General features: G+C 37.0%; 1 protein-coding gene across 1 annotated transcript; it reads left to right on the top strand.

Annotated features, from left to right (window-relative positions):
* Positions 1–72: 72 nt before the first annotated feature.
* On the top strand, positions 73–14,615 carry LOC132179197 (serine/threonine-protein kinase 1). The gene is made up of 18 exons (XM_059591862.1): positions 73–895; positions 1,140–1,228; positions 1,320–1,427; positions 1,518–1,625; positions 1,851–1,941; positions 2,637–2,689; positions 4,357–4,419; positions 5,523–5,567; positions 5,747–5,782; positions 7,135–7,190; positions 9,231–9,312; positions 10,348–10,473; positions 10,626–10,776; positions 11,944–12,097; positions 12,473–12,698; positions 13,602–13,805; positions 13,881–13,966; positions 14,258–14,615. The coding sequence occupies exons 1-18, from the start codon at positions 124–126 to the stop codon at positions 14,355–14,357; spliced, it is 2,550 nt and encodes an 849-aa protein (XP_059447845.1). The 5' UTR covers positions 73–123; the 3' UTR covers positions 14,358–14,615.
* Positions 14,616–15,888: the final 1,273 nt, after the last annotated feature.

Below are 15,888 nucleotides of genomic sequence, written 5' to 3'. Positions count from 1 at the left end.
TATGGGCCGACTCCAACAGCCGATCCACACCATGATTCAGCCCATGGAGATCTTGATCTGCTCAGCAGTGGCACTGGCAATTTGAGTTCCAAACGCCCAGCTCGGACGCACTCTCTCTGAGAAATGGATCCGACCTCTACAGGCCACCGGAGCCGCAAGACCCGGCCCAAGTCGGACCTCTACTCGACCGTCGTCATCCACGGCGACGACGACTCCAGCTCCGAATCCGAGCACGAACAGAACGAACAGAAAAAACGAGAGCAAGAAAGACAACAAGAAGAAGACCTTTACGCCACAATGTTGTACAAGGACGACGACGACGACGAAGATGACTCCTCTCTCCCCCCACTCCTCAAACGCCTCCCCAAGGACTTCGGTGGCGGAGCCCCAATCGACGACGACGACGACAACGCCGATTTTGGTACAATGATCGTCAAGACCGATCGCACTCGCTCCAGCAACCTGTCTTCTCCGTCTTCCTACTCCCCGTCGAAGCCACGGAGCTCGCCGCTCTCGGAGTACAAGCCCGCGAGACCCGGGAATAGAATGAGCGTTGGTGATGAGGACGATGAGGGTGAAGGTGATGGCGATGGGTTTTCGACGTTTGTGGTGAGGTCAACGGTGAGGGCGAGCGAGAGGGAGTCGGTGAGCGGGACCGTGTTGAGGAGGACTGGTGGTAAAGGGATGGGGGATTCGACGATGGGGCGCGCCGTGGCGAGTATGCAAGCGGTTGCAGACTTAGGGTTTGGGAAGCAGAGGAAGGGGAGCGGGTCGTCGCATGGCGTCGGCGAGGAGGGTCGGTATCCCTTGATGACGAAGATGTCGTCGAGTTCGATTCCTGACAGTGTTACCCGGGAAGATCCTACTACTAAGTACGAATTGCTCAATGAGCTTGGTAGGTGTTGTAAAGTTTGAGTTTAAATTTGATCTTTTAGTGTTCTATTTTTCTCCTTTATTTGATATTGTATTGAAAGTTTTTGTTGGGTTTTAGTATTTGCGATATTTAATTCTGCTATTTTGATGCGTATTTTGTGAATAATTGGAGTTGATTGTGGGATTATGTTGCATTTAGTTGATTTAGGGGAGTTTTGTGTGGTTATGTTATTGTGCTGAGTGAGGTTGCTTTTTGGGGATTGCAGGGAAAGGTTCATATGGGGCTGTTTACAAAGCTAGGGATATAAAAACTTCGGAGCTGGTTGCTATCAAAGTCATATCATTATGTGAAGGGGTGTGTTTCCTTTTGCCTTTTCTCATGTTTCTTTTTGCTCTTGGTTTGAATTGAACTTTTTGAAGTGAATTATGATGTTTTCCATGTTTAGGAGGAGGGATACGAAGAAATTCGTGGTGAGATTGAGATGTTACAGCAATGTAGTCATCCGAATGTTGTGCGCTACCTTGGGAGCTACCAAGGAGAGGAGTATCTTTGGGTAAGAAACAAAGAGTTTGATTGATTTACCTGTGAAACAAATTGCATCGATTTTTTAAGATTGGGATTAGTATTTTGAATATCTTGGCAGATAGTGATGGAATACTGTGGGGGTGGAAGTGTTGCTGACTTGATGAACGTTACTGAGGAGCCTTTGGAGGAGTATCAAATAGCATATATCTGTAGGGAGGCCTTGAAGGTATGGTCGACTCTGACTGGTTTGACATTGGAATAATTATTGAGAATATGCAATTTAAAATATTATGCCAACAGAAAACTGTACTAAGTTTTGTGCATGAGAACTTTTTTTATTCTGACTATCTTTTTGCCTGTGTTTATGTGAAGGAAGAATTTACTTGGCTTCTATGTGCTTTATACTTAATATTTTGTTTTACTTATTTATTCATATTCTTGTTATATGTAGGGCCTTGCTTATTTGCACTCAATTTTCAAAGTCCATAGAGATATTAAGGGTGGAAATATTTTGTTAACTGAACAAGGAGATGTCAAGCTGGGTGAGTAAACTTCATATACTACTAGCCCGTTCATGTCCTATTTACCTGAAACAAAGAGTCGTGAGATTGTGATTCATGAAAGCTAAGTTTCATTCCTGTTTGATGTTGTTGACACTTTTTTTTATTATAAATGAAAACCTTGTTGGCATAGCCAAGTTATTATAAATGACACTATTGCATAGTACTTGTCCAAATACCTGTGTGCTATCTCGGAACCTTGTCTCTGTGTCCTAAGTTTGATAAGTCAGACACTTAGACACATGCCTACACCCAACACTTATCCGAGTCCATGTAACATCCTTTCAAATAGAAGTATGCTTAACTAGTGTTGAACATGGCCTATGTCAGTACAAGTAAAGGTAACCATGTAGATGGATAAAATATAGAATGGAGACCAAGTATTCTTATTTGAATGGAAGATTTGGATGAGCGAGTGATGGGTAAACATAGAGATGAGTAAGAGAGAATGAAGAGGATTTGGAAAGAATTGGAAGGGCAACATTTTTTTTTTATTTTTTTTTTTTAAAATTTCCTTTTTACTATTTCAATTAGACAGGAAACCAAGTATCTTATGCAAATGCCTAAAATTTCTTGATCTATTTTGGTTTTGAATATTAGAACTTAAATTTAAATGTTGCTTTTGCTTTTATGAGCACACTGATTCATAATTTGGACAAATTTTGAAATATGAGCAGGTGATTTTGGGGTTGCAGCACAGCTCACAAGGACCATGTCAAAGCGCAACACGGTACAATATTTGTTTGGCTTAAATGTAGATAGTGTGGCTGACTCCACTATTTTCTTTTCCTTTCTTTTTCTTCTTTCCCCCTGCTACACTACCTTTATACTGTTGCTCTATGGGCCAGAAGTTGCTATTTGTCTACTTGTGGATTCTTGGTGATGCTTACGTGACTGGCATCCCTAGATTAAGAGACTCAGATAAATGTATAGGCAGGGTTCTATGAGAAACATGACCACTTATCTATAATCAGTTTTGACACCATGCTATATCTCCTAGACATGTTTGGAATCAAGCAGCTTAAGAGAGCATATTTTACATGGTGAACTCTTTGAATTAGCACCTCATCCGCTGGAGCGCCAGTTAGGAGGGCCTAGACGAGCCCGCAATGTGAGGGATCCACTAACACTCCCTCAAGAAGGGCCAAACAATAGCGCTTCTAATTCAATGTACTCTTCAACTTATTTTTAGGCCAAACCTCACCTCCAGACAAGCTGCAACAACAAGGATATTGGGAGGCTCATCCTTCTCTAAAATTCCCATATTTGCTTGCTATAAGTTAAAAGAAAAAAGAAAAAAGAAATTCTCTCTTTATTTAGTAAAAGTTGGAAGGTGGTGAAAATTCAATTCTTTTCTTCCACTAGGTGTACAGAACCAAAGGTAGTTAAATTCCTTGTTGAGTAAGTTTCAATCCGCACGAAAGGCGTAAAGATCTAAGCACTCTCTTAGAGAGAGACTCGATGAAATAGACATGTTTGTGAAGATACGAACTACCTGCACCTGAACAGAAAGACTCTATGAAGCTTCAATGTTCCTTGAGATTGGCTTTGGGCCTTTCCTATCCAACTTAGGTGGAGGGCGAAAAAGGCCTCGCCCCCAATGAGATACCATTTTGGAAGAGCTAGAATTTTAACCTTGTGTCAGGATCTACGGGCTACGGGGTTGTCCTGGGTAGAAAATTTCTATGGGGCCTAGGTCTCCCAAAAGGTAACGGAGATGTGCAAAGGTTTCCTCAAAGTTAGGGCGGGGATTGGCCCTTGAGTGCAAAGGCAGAAGGGAGCTTGAATACAAGACCCATCCATTGAGTAGGGATGAAAGTTAGCCTTAGTGATCTGACGGTTCTGAGTTGAAGGGCTGTTGTTATAAAAGTTACTCTAGGGATAACAGATTGATCTTCCCCAAGAGCTCACATTGATAGGAATGTTTGGCACCTAGATGTCGGCTCTTTGCCACTTGAGGCTGTAGTGGAAAAAGTTTTATTTATTTATTTTACTATTATTACTTTTTTTAATGGTGACTGTTATCTTCCTAACAAAAGCTGACATTTAAGTCAATGACAGTATCGGTAAATTGATAAAGAAATATTATTAGTGTAACCGTCCCATATTGGAAAAAGTGATCTGTTTTTTCAAAAGCCGCATTTTATTAAATGTATCTAATACTCGATCCCACTTTTGTTCCACTGAAATACTGAATGATTTGCATCTATCTCAACTTTTACTCTACTGTTGGTATTCTTATTCTTTTTTACTTAATATTTTTTAACTGTTGCAAAGTGATAGGTTCCTTGGTGATTATTGCCACTATTTTAATCTCAGTACTGTGACTTTTGGTGATAATTTCTTTGTGCTTGATACTTGGAAATTCTTTTTGAGTATATTTTATCTTTTTCTCAGTTCATTGGCACTCCACATTGGATGGCTCCAGAAGTTATTCAAGAAAGTCGCTATGATGGCAAGGTTCATATGCTTTGACTTCTGTGGATTTAATTTTCTTTTGGGCCTCTCTACTAATGTCTCCCCACTATCCTGCCTTCTCTCTCATTGGATTACTTACCTTTTTAACAAAAGGTTGAAACACCTGCAGAGATAGTGAAAATTTATTAAAGTTCCTTGGGGGCCGCAGAGAAATCATACTAAGAAACAAAAGCAGAATTTGCATTGTTAGCTGCCGCATAAATATAAAGTTGGTGTGTATTATTGAAAGCAGGAAGGCAATTGCTTTTTGAGGGAAGAGTTCTGTTATTTATTTTTAATCAACACATACCTATTCTTGCATGTAATTTTTGGGAGCCATTACAAGCGTTTTCCCTGTGATTCAATATTTTGCCCAAGTGGTGAGTGAAAAAAAAAAACTGTACTTGTTATAAAAGTAAGGAGCACGTGGATAACACTCATGTACATGCAAAGGTAAGTGGAAAAAAAATTAGTAAATCCTAATTTGCATGAGAGCTTGTAAAAAACATTAAAAAGATATTTAATATCCGAGTGGGTTCAATTAATTTCTTCTCGTGTATGTGTATGGATGGTCATTGGCTCTGTTTATTAAATTTTTTGTTTTCTGCTTTTTATTTTCTCTTCTCAAAACAAAAACATTAACAACCCAAATATAAAACACTCCTAAAAACACAAAAACAATTTTCACCTTTATGTCACACCGAAACACTTATTTAAATCAAAAAAAAAAAAAAAAACCACTCTTCAAAACATATTAATAAACAGAGCCATTGATTGTTAGAAGATGCCACTACTTAAAAAGATGATGCATAGTCATGGCGCTAAATGTTGAAAGAATTGTAAAAGAATCTAAAAGTTGGGATGAGAATGATAGTAATTTAGAGTGATGCTCCTTTACTTATAAAACAAAAAAGAAAAAGAAAAGAAAAATGGAAGCTAGGGAAAGTTCCTTTGATTGAATACTGCACCTTGAATAGTACACTTATTCAAATTCAGGTGTTTGGTAACATTTTTGGTTTAATTGCTCACAAGTTTTACTGTTTGTGATGTATAATTGCTCTAATGCACCTTGTGGTCACTCTACAATTTTATCTTCCTTGATCCAGGTGGATGTATGGGCTCTTGGTGTGTCTGCAATTGAAATGGCTGAGGTATATCTTCTAACCATTCAATTTCTAGCATATATTAAACAAAGAATTATGGTATTTGCTCATTTGAGAAATTTTTTGTGTTGAATGACTTTTTTCTTTATTCTTCTGTACATGACATTCACTTAAGTCATGTTTCTTGTTATCTCGTAATCCTTTATCTCTTTCCATCTATTTTTCAGGGACTTCCTCCAAGATCGGCAGTACATCCAATGAGGGTTAGTGCATGATTTTTTTGCATTTTTATTTTTTTATTATAATTTGTTGTTATGTTGTAATTTATATTTGCATTTGTCACACTATACTCCATGTTTGTACATTTGTCTATGTGGAACATGTTTGTTACATAGTGATGTATTCTGCTACTTTTATTATGCATTCAGTGCATGAGGATAAACTGCTTAGCCCGTCAGAAGTGAAAACTCCTAGGTTACTTGGTAACTGGTTCTGGCAGGTGGGGTTAGTTACCCGTAGGAGTTTGATTAACGGTGAAGATTGTTGTACAGTATGCATTTGCGACGCGCAATTAATCTGAGTAAAGTTCTCCTACGTTATATATATATCGTACAGTTAAAATAGCAGAGGACATCTTGAGAAATAAATGCAATATTGAGAGTGTCTCCCGAAAATTATTTGTAGCAAAGTTGCTAATCTTTTGTGGTGTCTGAAAGGGCATCCGAGAATCTGGTGCATACCATATTTGGAAGGGTAGGGGTCCAACCGTCCAAGGCATTCTGGGTTGTCTACAATTCTCCCCTTTGTCCACAATTACTTTGAAATTAGGCTTTGCAATCAGTTGTCAGATGTGTAAATAATTCTTCCTTCAACACTAAAAGGAAAAAGACTTCCACTTTAGAAACTATCTAATAAAGTTATAAACTCAATGAGACACCGGTAAGACTCTTAAAGATTTATCCAGAACTCTAGACCTAACTTAAATGACATATACTAGAAGAAAGGTCTGTGCAGGACTTGGCAGATACTTCCAGTTCTGTCACTGTGCAGAACTCTTATAACTCACACCAAAGACCCCAATTTAAAACTGATTTAATGCTAGATGCCTTTTTTTTATTTTTTATTTTTATTATAAGTATTTAATGCCAGACGCCTCGCGACTTAATCTTCAAAATCTGGTAAGAGTTGTCTCTATCGGATGTTATATGTGGGCCCTACATATTTAAAACTTCTAATCAATTTTTGAGCTTTATTATGTACTTGTGTACTCATTCTAGGCCATTTTCTTGAAGAGCAGCTAAAGCAATTTTGAAGAATTAGATGTAATGTTGGAGTAGAATCCATGTGTATGATGTCCAGTGGCTAAACGAAGGTTCATGGTGTTATATGGTTTGTCAGTTTGTAGAGCAGTGATGGAGTCAATTCCTGGATTACTTTACATTCTATGTTACTGGAAACAGATTCTATATCTTTCTCCCCTTTAATCATATGTCTTAACAGTTTAGGAATGATGTTGTATTCTAACTTGCTTGTTGATGCATGTTTAATATTAAGCATGATTTAGTGTTAAAAAAGTGACGAGGAAATATTTGACTTATTTATTTCTTTTTGATAGGTTTTATTCATGATATCCATTGAGCCAGCTCCGATGCTCGAGGATAAAGAAAAATGGTTTGTTATTAAGTCAATTACATGAACATATTGTAATAACAGTTTGTGAGTGGTAACTTGGAAGTAGCAGTTGTTTTAGCCACCTGGTATCACGATGCTTTGATTACAATTCAAAGAGTCAGGCAAGAGCAACAGTTATCCAATGTGCTTTAGCGTAGTAAAGTGCTCTTTTGTCTATCTTTCCTTTAAACTTGTTAGGCACTCATTAGTTGGACAATCCTTTTACGATCATCTTTTGATCTCTTCTTCCCATCAAATGTCTCCATATGCTCATCTGTATTTACATGTATACCCTCAAATCTGCTTTCATGAAGCTACAGTTTCATTTTTATATGATCTACCTTTCTATTGAACCTTTCAGTTCATAATGTACCTACTCCCACTGCCCCAAAATACGTTCCTTGCTTTCCCTTTTAGGCTGTACCAAAATAAGTTTCAACTTTCAAAAAGTTAAAAGAGTGTTTATATCTAAATCTTGCTACTAAAAAAAAGAGAGAAAATTCACTAAAGGTGAAGCCCATGTTTGGGCATTTAGGCCCTGTTTGGTTTATGGAATAGGTATTCCAGTAAGAAAAGAAACAGGTATTACTGTGAATAGAAGAGGTTTGGAATGTAATAATTATTCCAATTCTTTAGTTTGGTAGCAACACATGTTTCATAATTGGAATTGAACCAAAATTACTAAAAAGCCCATATGATTTCTAATTTTTCCAAAACTTAATAAAAAATAAAAAAATAAAAACCTTGTGGGTGGCCGCGCCATCCCCAGTTCCTGCTGTGGGTGGCCGGCCACCCACAAGGTTTTTTTTATTTTTTTATTTTTTTTTTATTTTTTTTAAAGTTGGAGAGAAAAAAAAAATGGTTTATTTGGAAAACTTAGTCCATTACCTCAACAATAGTTATTCCTTTCATTTTTAAGAGGAATAGCTATACCTGTGTGTAAGGGATAGTGATTCCCACGGGAATAACTATTCCTAGGAATAGACTCTTATCGAACAAAATAATGATTATTCCATAGGAATATCCATTCCATTCCAGGAGTCTATTCCGCAAACCAAACAGCCCTTAGAAGACTCTGTTCTTATTCTTGATTAAACATTGTACCATTTCAAACTAAGATATTAAAATTTACATGGTTGCTACAACATTAAAGGGTCATATCACTGCTTTGTCCCGAGCCTGCTAAGTGAAAATTACCGGTGCTTGAATTCAAAATTACTGGGACAAGTGTACAGCTGTTAGTTCCATTGTGGTGTAACTAATCTTCAACTCTTGAGATAATATATGTTCAACCACTGCTCTTACTAGTTTCAGTCTTGGCTAAGTTGGGTGGGTTGGTTTCTATAGGTTGGCTTAATAGTTGTGTTTGTTCCAGGAATGTTAGAAAGGTCAGGATACACCAACACACAAACACAGAGAGAGAGAGAGAGAGAGAGAGAGAGAGAGTGGTTGTCCTCTCCTACTGCATTGTAGAGGAGTTCTTATAGGGCATCAATGGGATCTCTTTTCTGGACATATCCTGAAAGCTTATAGTTTGAAACTGCACAAAATTTTGAGAACAGATTGTGTGCTTGAACCTCATCTGTTGTGGGTCGAGGTGACTGTCATGAGTATATATATATAAAAAAAATCCTTTTCATATTCACAAATTGGGTCCGTAATCAAGAGTTCTTAAGCCCTGCACGAGATTACTTACCCAATCCCAATCTGAGTTAATTCAGTAATGTTCTTAAGTCATTCCTTATGGAGGTAGCTGTTAAACAAACCAGGTTATAAGCCTATAATAACCCTTGAGGTGTGGGTGTGATAAAATTGGCAAGCTTAACTAACATGAAATACTTGAGCAATACAAGCTTATAGTGGCTCTTTTAAGTTCTGCTAGAAATCTTGCGTGCGGAGGTTTCTAAGTTCATGGTGGTTCTTTCAACTTCTGTTGCATATATGCCCTACTCTTTCTGCTCTTTGTTATGACATTTCTCATTTAAACCATGATAAATATCCTATCTATGGTATTCAAATGTAAGTTATCTCTTTTGGCAGGTCTCTTGTGTTCCACGATTTTATTGCAAAGAGCCTAACAAAAGAACCTCGTCTGCGCCCTACCGCGTTTGAGATGTTGAAAGTACGTTTATTAGCATCTCTATTTGCATAATAATACACATTTTAGAAAAAAATTGGTGCAATAAATTAATATGCTACACATCTTGTCTCTTAAGGCTTTATTTGAAATCTACAAGATGAGAGGAGGAGAAATTAAGAACAAAAGTAATTTCCCAATCTAAAAGGAAGCTCAAGAAAGAGGCTTTTGATTGTGGCACATTAGAGTTGCAGGCCTCAAAAAGACGTCTATTTCTTCCTCTCCAAATGCTCCACATAAGTAAAGAAGAGATGACTTTCCAAATAGCCAACATTGAAGTAACTCTAGAATATTGCCCGGCATGACCCACGAGACTCCAAAAAGAATGAGAACCAAATGCCATACCTCGCTAGTAAACTCGCAATGGATGAGAAGGTGGTTTGTGGTCTCCTCGCTCTTCTTACAAAGACAACACTAGTTGACAAGTGTAAGTCCCCGCTCCTAAGGTTGTCAATCAATCGTAAGGATTTTATCCAAAGCTGTTGTCCAAGTGAAGAAAGTGATATGAGATGGAGCATTCACCTTCCAAAAGCTCTTCCAAGGAAAAAGGGAAAACTCTTATGGCTTGGATGTTAATGGGAGATATATTACTTTAGTTGTATGGAAGAGTTTTACAAATTTCAGTGGGAGCTGGTTGTTGTAGGCTATATGGTGTGATCTATTGATCTAGCATTTCAAGCATCATTTATAGGCTAAAGTTCCATGGAGTTTGGGAATTTAATATGTTTCATTTTGCTTTTAAGCATTGATGATTAGGAAATTGTCAGAAATTCAGAAATTTTCTAAGAGATCGTTATACACAATGTTTTTTAAATTCTTAATTGCTGATTATAATTTCAGAAAGGGAGAAAAAGCTATGCAGATTTGAGTCTTAATATGGGCCTCAACATACCTAATGTTTTTGCGCACATTCTTTTTCTTTAACAAAATAAATTGATTCCTTTTGTTATCCTTGATGCATTTGTCATTAAACGTGCTTTCATTCTGACTTGAGCTATCTCTTCTGTGTTTAAAACATAGCACAAATTCATTGAGAAATGCAAATATGGACCTTCTGCAATGTCACCAAAGATTGAAAAGGCAAGGCAAATTAGGGCCTCCATGGCTCTGGAAGCACAAACTCTTCCAACTTTACCAGAAGATGATGTATGTTGCAATTTCTTCATATTTGCAGTCTCTCCCTCAATGCTTCCATCCGTCTCTTCCTCCTTTCCTTCTTTGTCCCCCCAACCCTGACTGGGTGTCTCTCTTCAGTAGAAATATTTTATCTTGTTTTGACTGTTGATAATTTGAAACAGCCACTGCTAGCTCCAAAACTGAATCAGGAATATGGAGATACTGTTCCATCAAGGCCTTATAATATTGGGCTTCAAGTTGAAAATGAAGTGCCTGCAAGTAGCACTTTGAGGAAGCAGCACATATCAGATGGTGTAAAACTGGGTGGAGAAGGTATGCATGTCTTCCATATTATGTGATTGGTTGGACTTGAATTCTTGTGGGAGAACATCTTCTAGCCTGAGGTTATGTTAAGGTTCAAGCACCAATATCTTCAGAAAAATAAATGCTCATTGAATTTGATTCAGTTGAGTACTCATGGTAATGAACTTCTTGAACCTGACAATTTACAAGTAAATTGTATATTTTCAGAAAAATAAGCGGCTGATTGAATTTTATGAAATTGAATATTCATGGTAATGAACATCGCGATCAACTTGAACCCGACCATTTATTTAAATGTGATCTACTTTATAAATTAAAGTTGAACAATCAATCTATTAATTTGTGCTTGTGAGCATGTGTGAAGGTTGTTTCCTTTCTCCACAGTCACTAATCTTTAAAGAAAATCCTCAAATGAACTAATACCAAATTTGGTGATTGGAACATTCCGAAACTGATTTTCTGATTGTAGTGGAAAATCCCAATCGATCTTTTGATTGCATGCTTTAACTGATTTTTCTGATCGCATGCTTTAATTTGGTGATCAGTTGTTAATAATTGCTAGTCTGCTGTATGATTGTAAAGTCACCCTTGGGTTTCAAGACTGTCGGCATGTATGCTATGAAAAAGCTGTAGGTGCCTCCCATTTCTGATAGTGATAGCGTGATGCTGTCTTTTCCTCTCTTGATGAGGACATAATCCATAAAATGGTAAAAAATTCCTCCACAACCCGCCCCCCCCCAAAAAAAAGAAAAAAAATCGGAATTCATACGACTGACTACCTATTGGTATCTTTAATCTCTGGATGTGCGTTGTCAATCTATAAAACCTGATGTAAACTTGTCTAGCAGCCCATCGCAACATATGTCTTTACATATACTTTATTTCCATGGAATCTGGTGGCAATGATCTTCCCATCTTCTTTTTGTTTTGTCTTTTGATCATTGTAGTGCCAATTTACATTTTTGGATTACTTGAACATCTATTTTTTAACTGTTACGCAGAGTTAATACAATTTATTGAATGGCAATAAGTCTTCTTTCTTTCTTTTTTTGGGAGAAAGGAAATCATATTTCCTGTGCGTATTAAAGAGCCAGGAGGTTATAGCATCCTTTTAAATGATGCTGCTTGTACCTAGACAGTATGTTTTCTGATGTACGTGGATTTTATATATGACAGGTAACTTTGACACCGTGATAGTTCATGGTGGAGATGAGATGGAAAAGATAGTCACTCAATCACAAGTTTCTGATGCTAAAGAACCCTCCCCTGCTCTTGAACATGTTGAAAGCCTTTCTGTTCCTGCTGCAGGAGGCATATCAACTGCGTCTCGGTACTTCCCTCAGTCTTTATATCTGAAGTTCATTTAGGCGCCTAAATCTAGGTCCCCACCCACCCTTTCTCCCTCCTTTATTTAAATTGATTTTCAGTCTGTTACAGAAGGGATTATTTTATGGTATATAGATATGCAGATATTTCTGCAAATCTCGTCAAAGTTGATTTCAATATTTTCTGAAGTCAGAAATGGTTGTTTTCCAATATATGGTTGTAGACAGTGATTTTGCAAATTTTCAAAAATGACGTTATTTTGTAGTTTATTGGGTTAAGCAAATGCTCGTGATACATCTCCCTGCTTAACTGTCACCCTTTCTTGTCAAGTCTTTACTTATCTTGCACTTAAATTATGATATTGTTGCCAATTTATCAGGGTGGAGAATACAAGAGGTGTTGGAGCAAACAACAATTTAGTTGGAGAATCAAATTCTGTTACACTGACCATACAAACATCTCCTTACTCTGTATCTAGCTCCACTGAGCAGAACCTGAAGACTAAAGGTATTTCTCAGGCAGAGCTGGGAGGTGGCAGTGGTATAAGCCGTAGCACATTGAAGAGTGATACTGTTAGCCAGAAAGCTTTTGCATTGCAAGACAAGGTAATAGTTCAGAATTTTATATGCTAAAAACTGCTTGAGAAGTAAGCAATTGAAAGCCATTTAACTTTATTTTATTATACAAATCTAATGAGATTATAAATCTTGGATCTGTTTGTGAAGATTCGGTTATTGAGAACAGTTGATTTGGGTTATTTGCTGATAGAAATCTGGACCCCACAGATAGCGTAGAATTTATTGTCTCGAAACTTTGGATTGTTTACTAGTCTTCTTTTTAGGGTTGTAGAAGTGGACGGTTATTAACTGCAACTATCTACCATCCGTGAATGTGGTTAATAACTACATCAGCATACTATATATATATATAAACAAATTCACCAAAACGACATCATTTGGACCTTTGGAATAGGGTTTGGTTTAGGTTTTTTATTTTCTCTCCTCTCAAATGTTGGATTTACATTTGAAGTTTGGACAACCGCCCTTTGTAATTTGTATGTTTGTATTTTTTGGATGAACCCATCATATGGTGTATTTTATTTGTTATTTTTAAGTTTGAATGTGGAATCAAGATATGGATTTCATCTAAAACACTAGGGCTTAGAAAAAACACTAAAACAAGCCCAAGCTCAAAACTTGATATGTGTATAGCGGTTAATAACTGCGTTCAATAACCGTGCGGATAGCGGTTAGTAACCGCAGGATGCAGATGCGGTTATCTAAAACTGATAATGCGGATATGATTATTGCCAATAACTGCATCATGCAGAGAATGTTTTCATATCATTTGCTTGGCAAATAACTTTCTTCTCATGCTATTGTACTCTGCTCTTTTGTTTGCTTGCCTATTTGGCTAGGCTCGTTTTCTCTCCTTTTAGAGCATTTGGAAATGCCTACTGCTGTGGCTGCAAACTGGGCTTGCTAACCTAGGATTCAATTTCATTGCAGCTTTGGTCCATATATGCAGCTGGCAATACAGTACCAATTCCATTCTTGAGGGCAACCGATATATCCCCTATTGCTCTTTTGTCAGACAACGTGCTTGGAGGCATGCAGCTGGATAATAGTGGAACCGTATGCATGGAGGCATTGCAGGAGCTCTTTACTGGCGGCGATGGACTGTCCAAAAAGGGTCGGAGAGGACAAAATGAGGTTACCTCTCTCTCTCTCTCTCTCTCTCTGTGTGCCGTTTTGATGTAAGTTTCTTATGCACTTGATGTGCTGCAGATGCCCCTTCCTCCAAGTGTTTACCAAAGGCTCACATCAAGTTCTACACTAATGAATTTGGCACAGGCTTTAGCATACCACAAAATGTATGGCTTCTCTTCTCTAACTATATTGTCGTGCTGATAACTTGCAGAATCTTCTTTTTCTATTTTCTTTTTTTCTACTTGTGGCAACATAAGATTTTGACTACATATGGTTATTAGTTGTTTGCCTTTGCATATAGAGCTTGTAGCTCAGAGGATTAGACCACGCGTCCACATGTTTCCATGCCGCTTTTTCTTACTTTCTTCTCTGGAATTAAAGCAGACACAGTTAAATGGCTGCTTTTCTTGTTGGACTACTGTTGCTTACTTTTGTATGCGGCCATTGATTTGCAGGTGTTATGAAGATATGCCACTTCAGGAAATTCAAGCAACACAGGAGCAGCAGACCATTCAAAATCTTTGTGATACACTTAGAACTATTCTGCGGTTGTAGAGAAGGCAAATACTGATTTGTTTCTACATCCATCTAGTTTTGTGGTGTGTTTATATCTATTAAGTTTTGTGGTGTGTTTATAACTATTCTGGGTGGCACTAGTTGTGGCCTAACTCATAGCGCCGCAGCTTTCTGTACATTTCTATTTCTGCCCCTCCCCCCTTAACCCTGCTAATAGTTTCCGTGTACAGTAACTTTGATCGATGTTTCTTCTCATCTACTTGAACTTTCTAACGAAATTCATCAACAGTTGATATCCATCTCCTTATAATAAAATGAACGTAATAGGTTTTCTCAAATGTTCTGAAATGGGTAAAAAAAAAAAGAAAAAAAAAAAAGGTTTATTCATGTTTAAAAATAAATAAAATTTAATGACAGTATGGAAAATTAATTAGATAAATGTTTTTTTATTTTTTATAATTCTCGTATGGTCGTATACCTTGATAATACAATTCGTTACTTGCATAATTGAAAACTCATTTTTATATGTCACCAAAGGGCCCAAAAAAAAAAGAAAGTCATGTACATTATTTTCATGCTAAATTGATCTCAGCTCAGCGGCTCAGCCCACGCTCCTGACAAGGGAAATTCCCCATAGTCGTACAATGAGGAAGCGGTTGAGTTTTTGGGAAATGGTGTTATAAAAATAAGGGAAATACAAAAAAAAGGTGTGTTACAATGTTATTTTCCTTAGGAAAATATTTGGTTCCACTAAAAATGATATGCAATTGGGTTACAGCAAATTTTTCAGAGACAAGAAAAAATATATATTCAAATTTTAAAATTCAGATAAGGATATAAAGAGAATTGAATATTAGTTAATTATATCTAAAACTAATCAATAATTTCAAATTTCGAAAACTGATCAGATAATTTCAAAATTTGAAAATTTGAATTTTTGAAATGTAAACTGTTATTCAACTATTGTAAACTGATAATTCAACTAGTACTTAATTCTGATCGTTGTGTCCCAAACTAATCAATAATTTCAAATTTCGAAAACTGATCAGATAATTTCAAAATTTGAAAATTTGAATTTTTGAAATGTAAACTGTTATTCAATTATTGTAAACTGATAATTCAACTAGCACTTAATTCTGATCGTTGTGTCTCTAAGGGGTAGCTCAATCGACAGTGGACCACACCTCATAAAGTGAAGGTTACTAGTTGGAATCCTCTTACCCCTTCTCTTGTGTGGACATGCCAAAAAAAATAAAAAAAGGGAAAACACATTTTACAGTTTTACCACTTGAACTATCCACTCACTTGCACTTTGACTTCCAATGTTTAAAAAGTGACACTTGAACCCCCAACTTTCAAATTGTTGCAATTCGACCGTTCTGACTTTTTTTTTTCTCAAAATGCCTCCATCCCAAGTTTTTTTTTCTAAAAAAAAAAAATTAAATTTAAATTAAAAAAAAAAAAAAAAGAAAAAAAAAAAAGTTAAGAGGTGGCCAGCCACCCCTGTTGGGCCTAGGGGTGGCTTCGGCCACCCTAGACCGGACACTTCTTAATTTTTTATTTTTTAAAC

Source organism: Corylus avellana, chromosome ca4 (assembly GCF_901000735.1).
Source record: "Corylus avellana chromosome ca4, CavTom2PMs-1.0".
Taxonomy (NCBI): Eukaryota; Viridiplantae; Streptophyta; class Magnoliopsida; order Fagales; family Betulaceae; genus Corylus; species Corylus avellana.
Note: the sequence above shows the minus strand (reverse complement) of the source record. Positions and strands in the feature narration are given on the sequence as shown.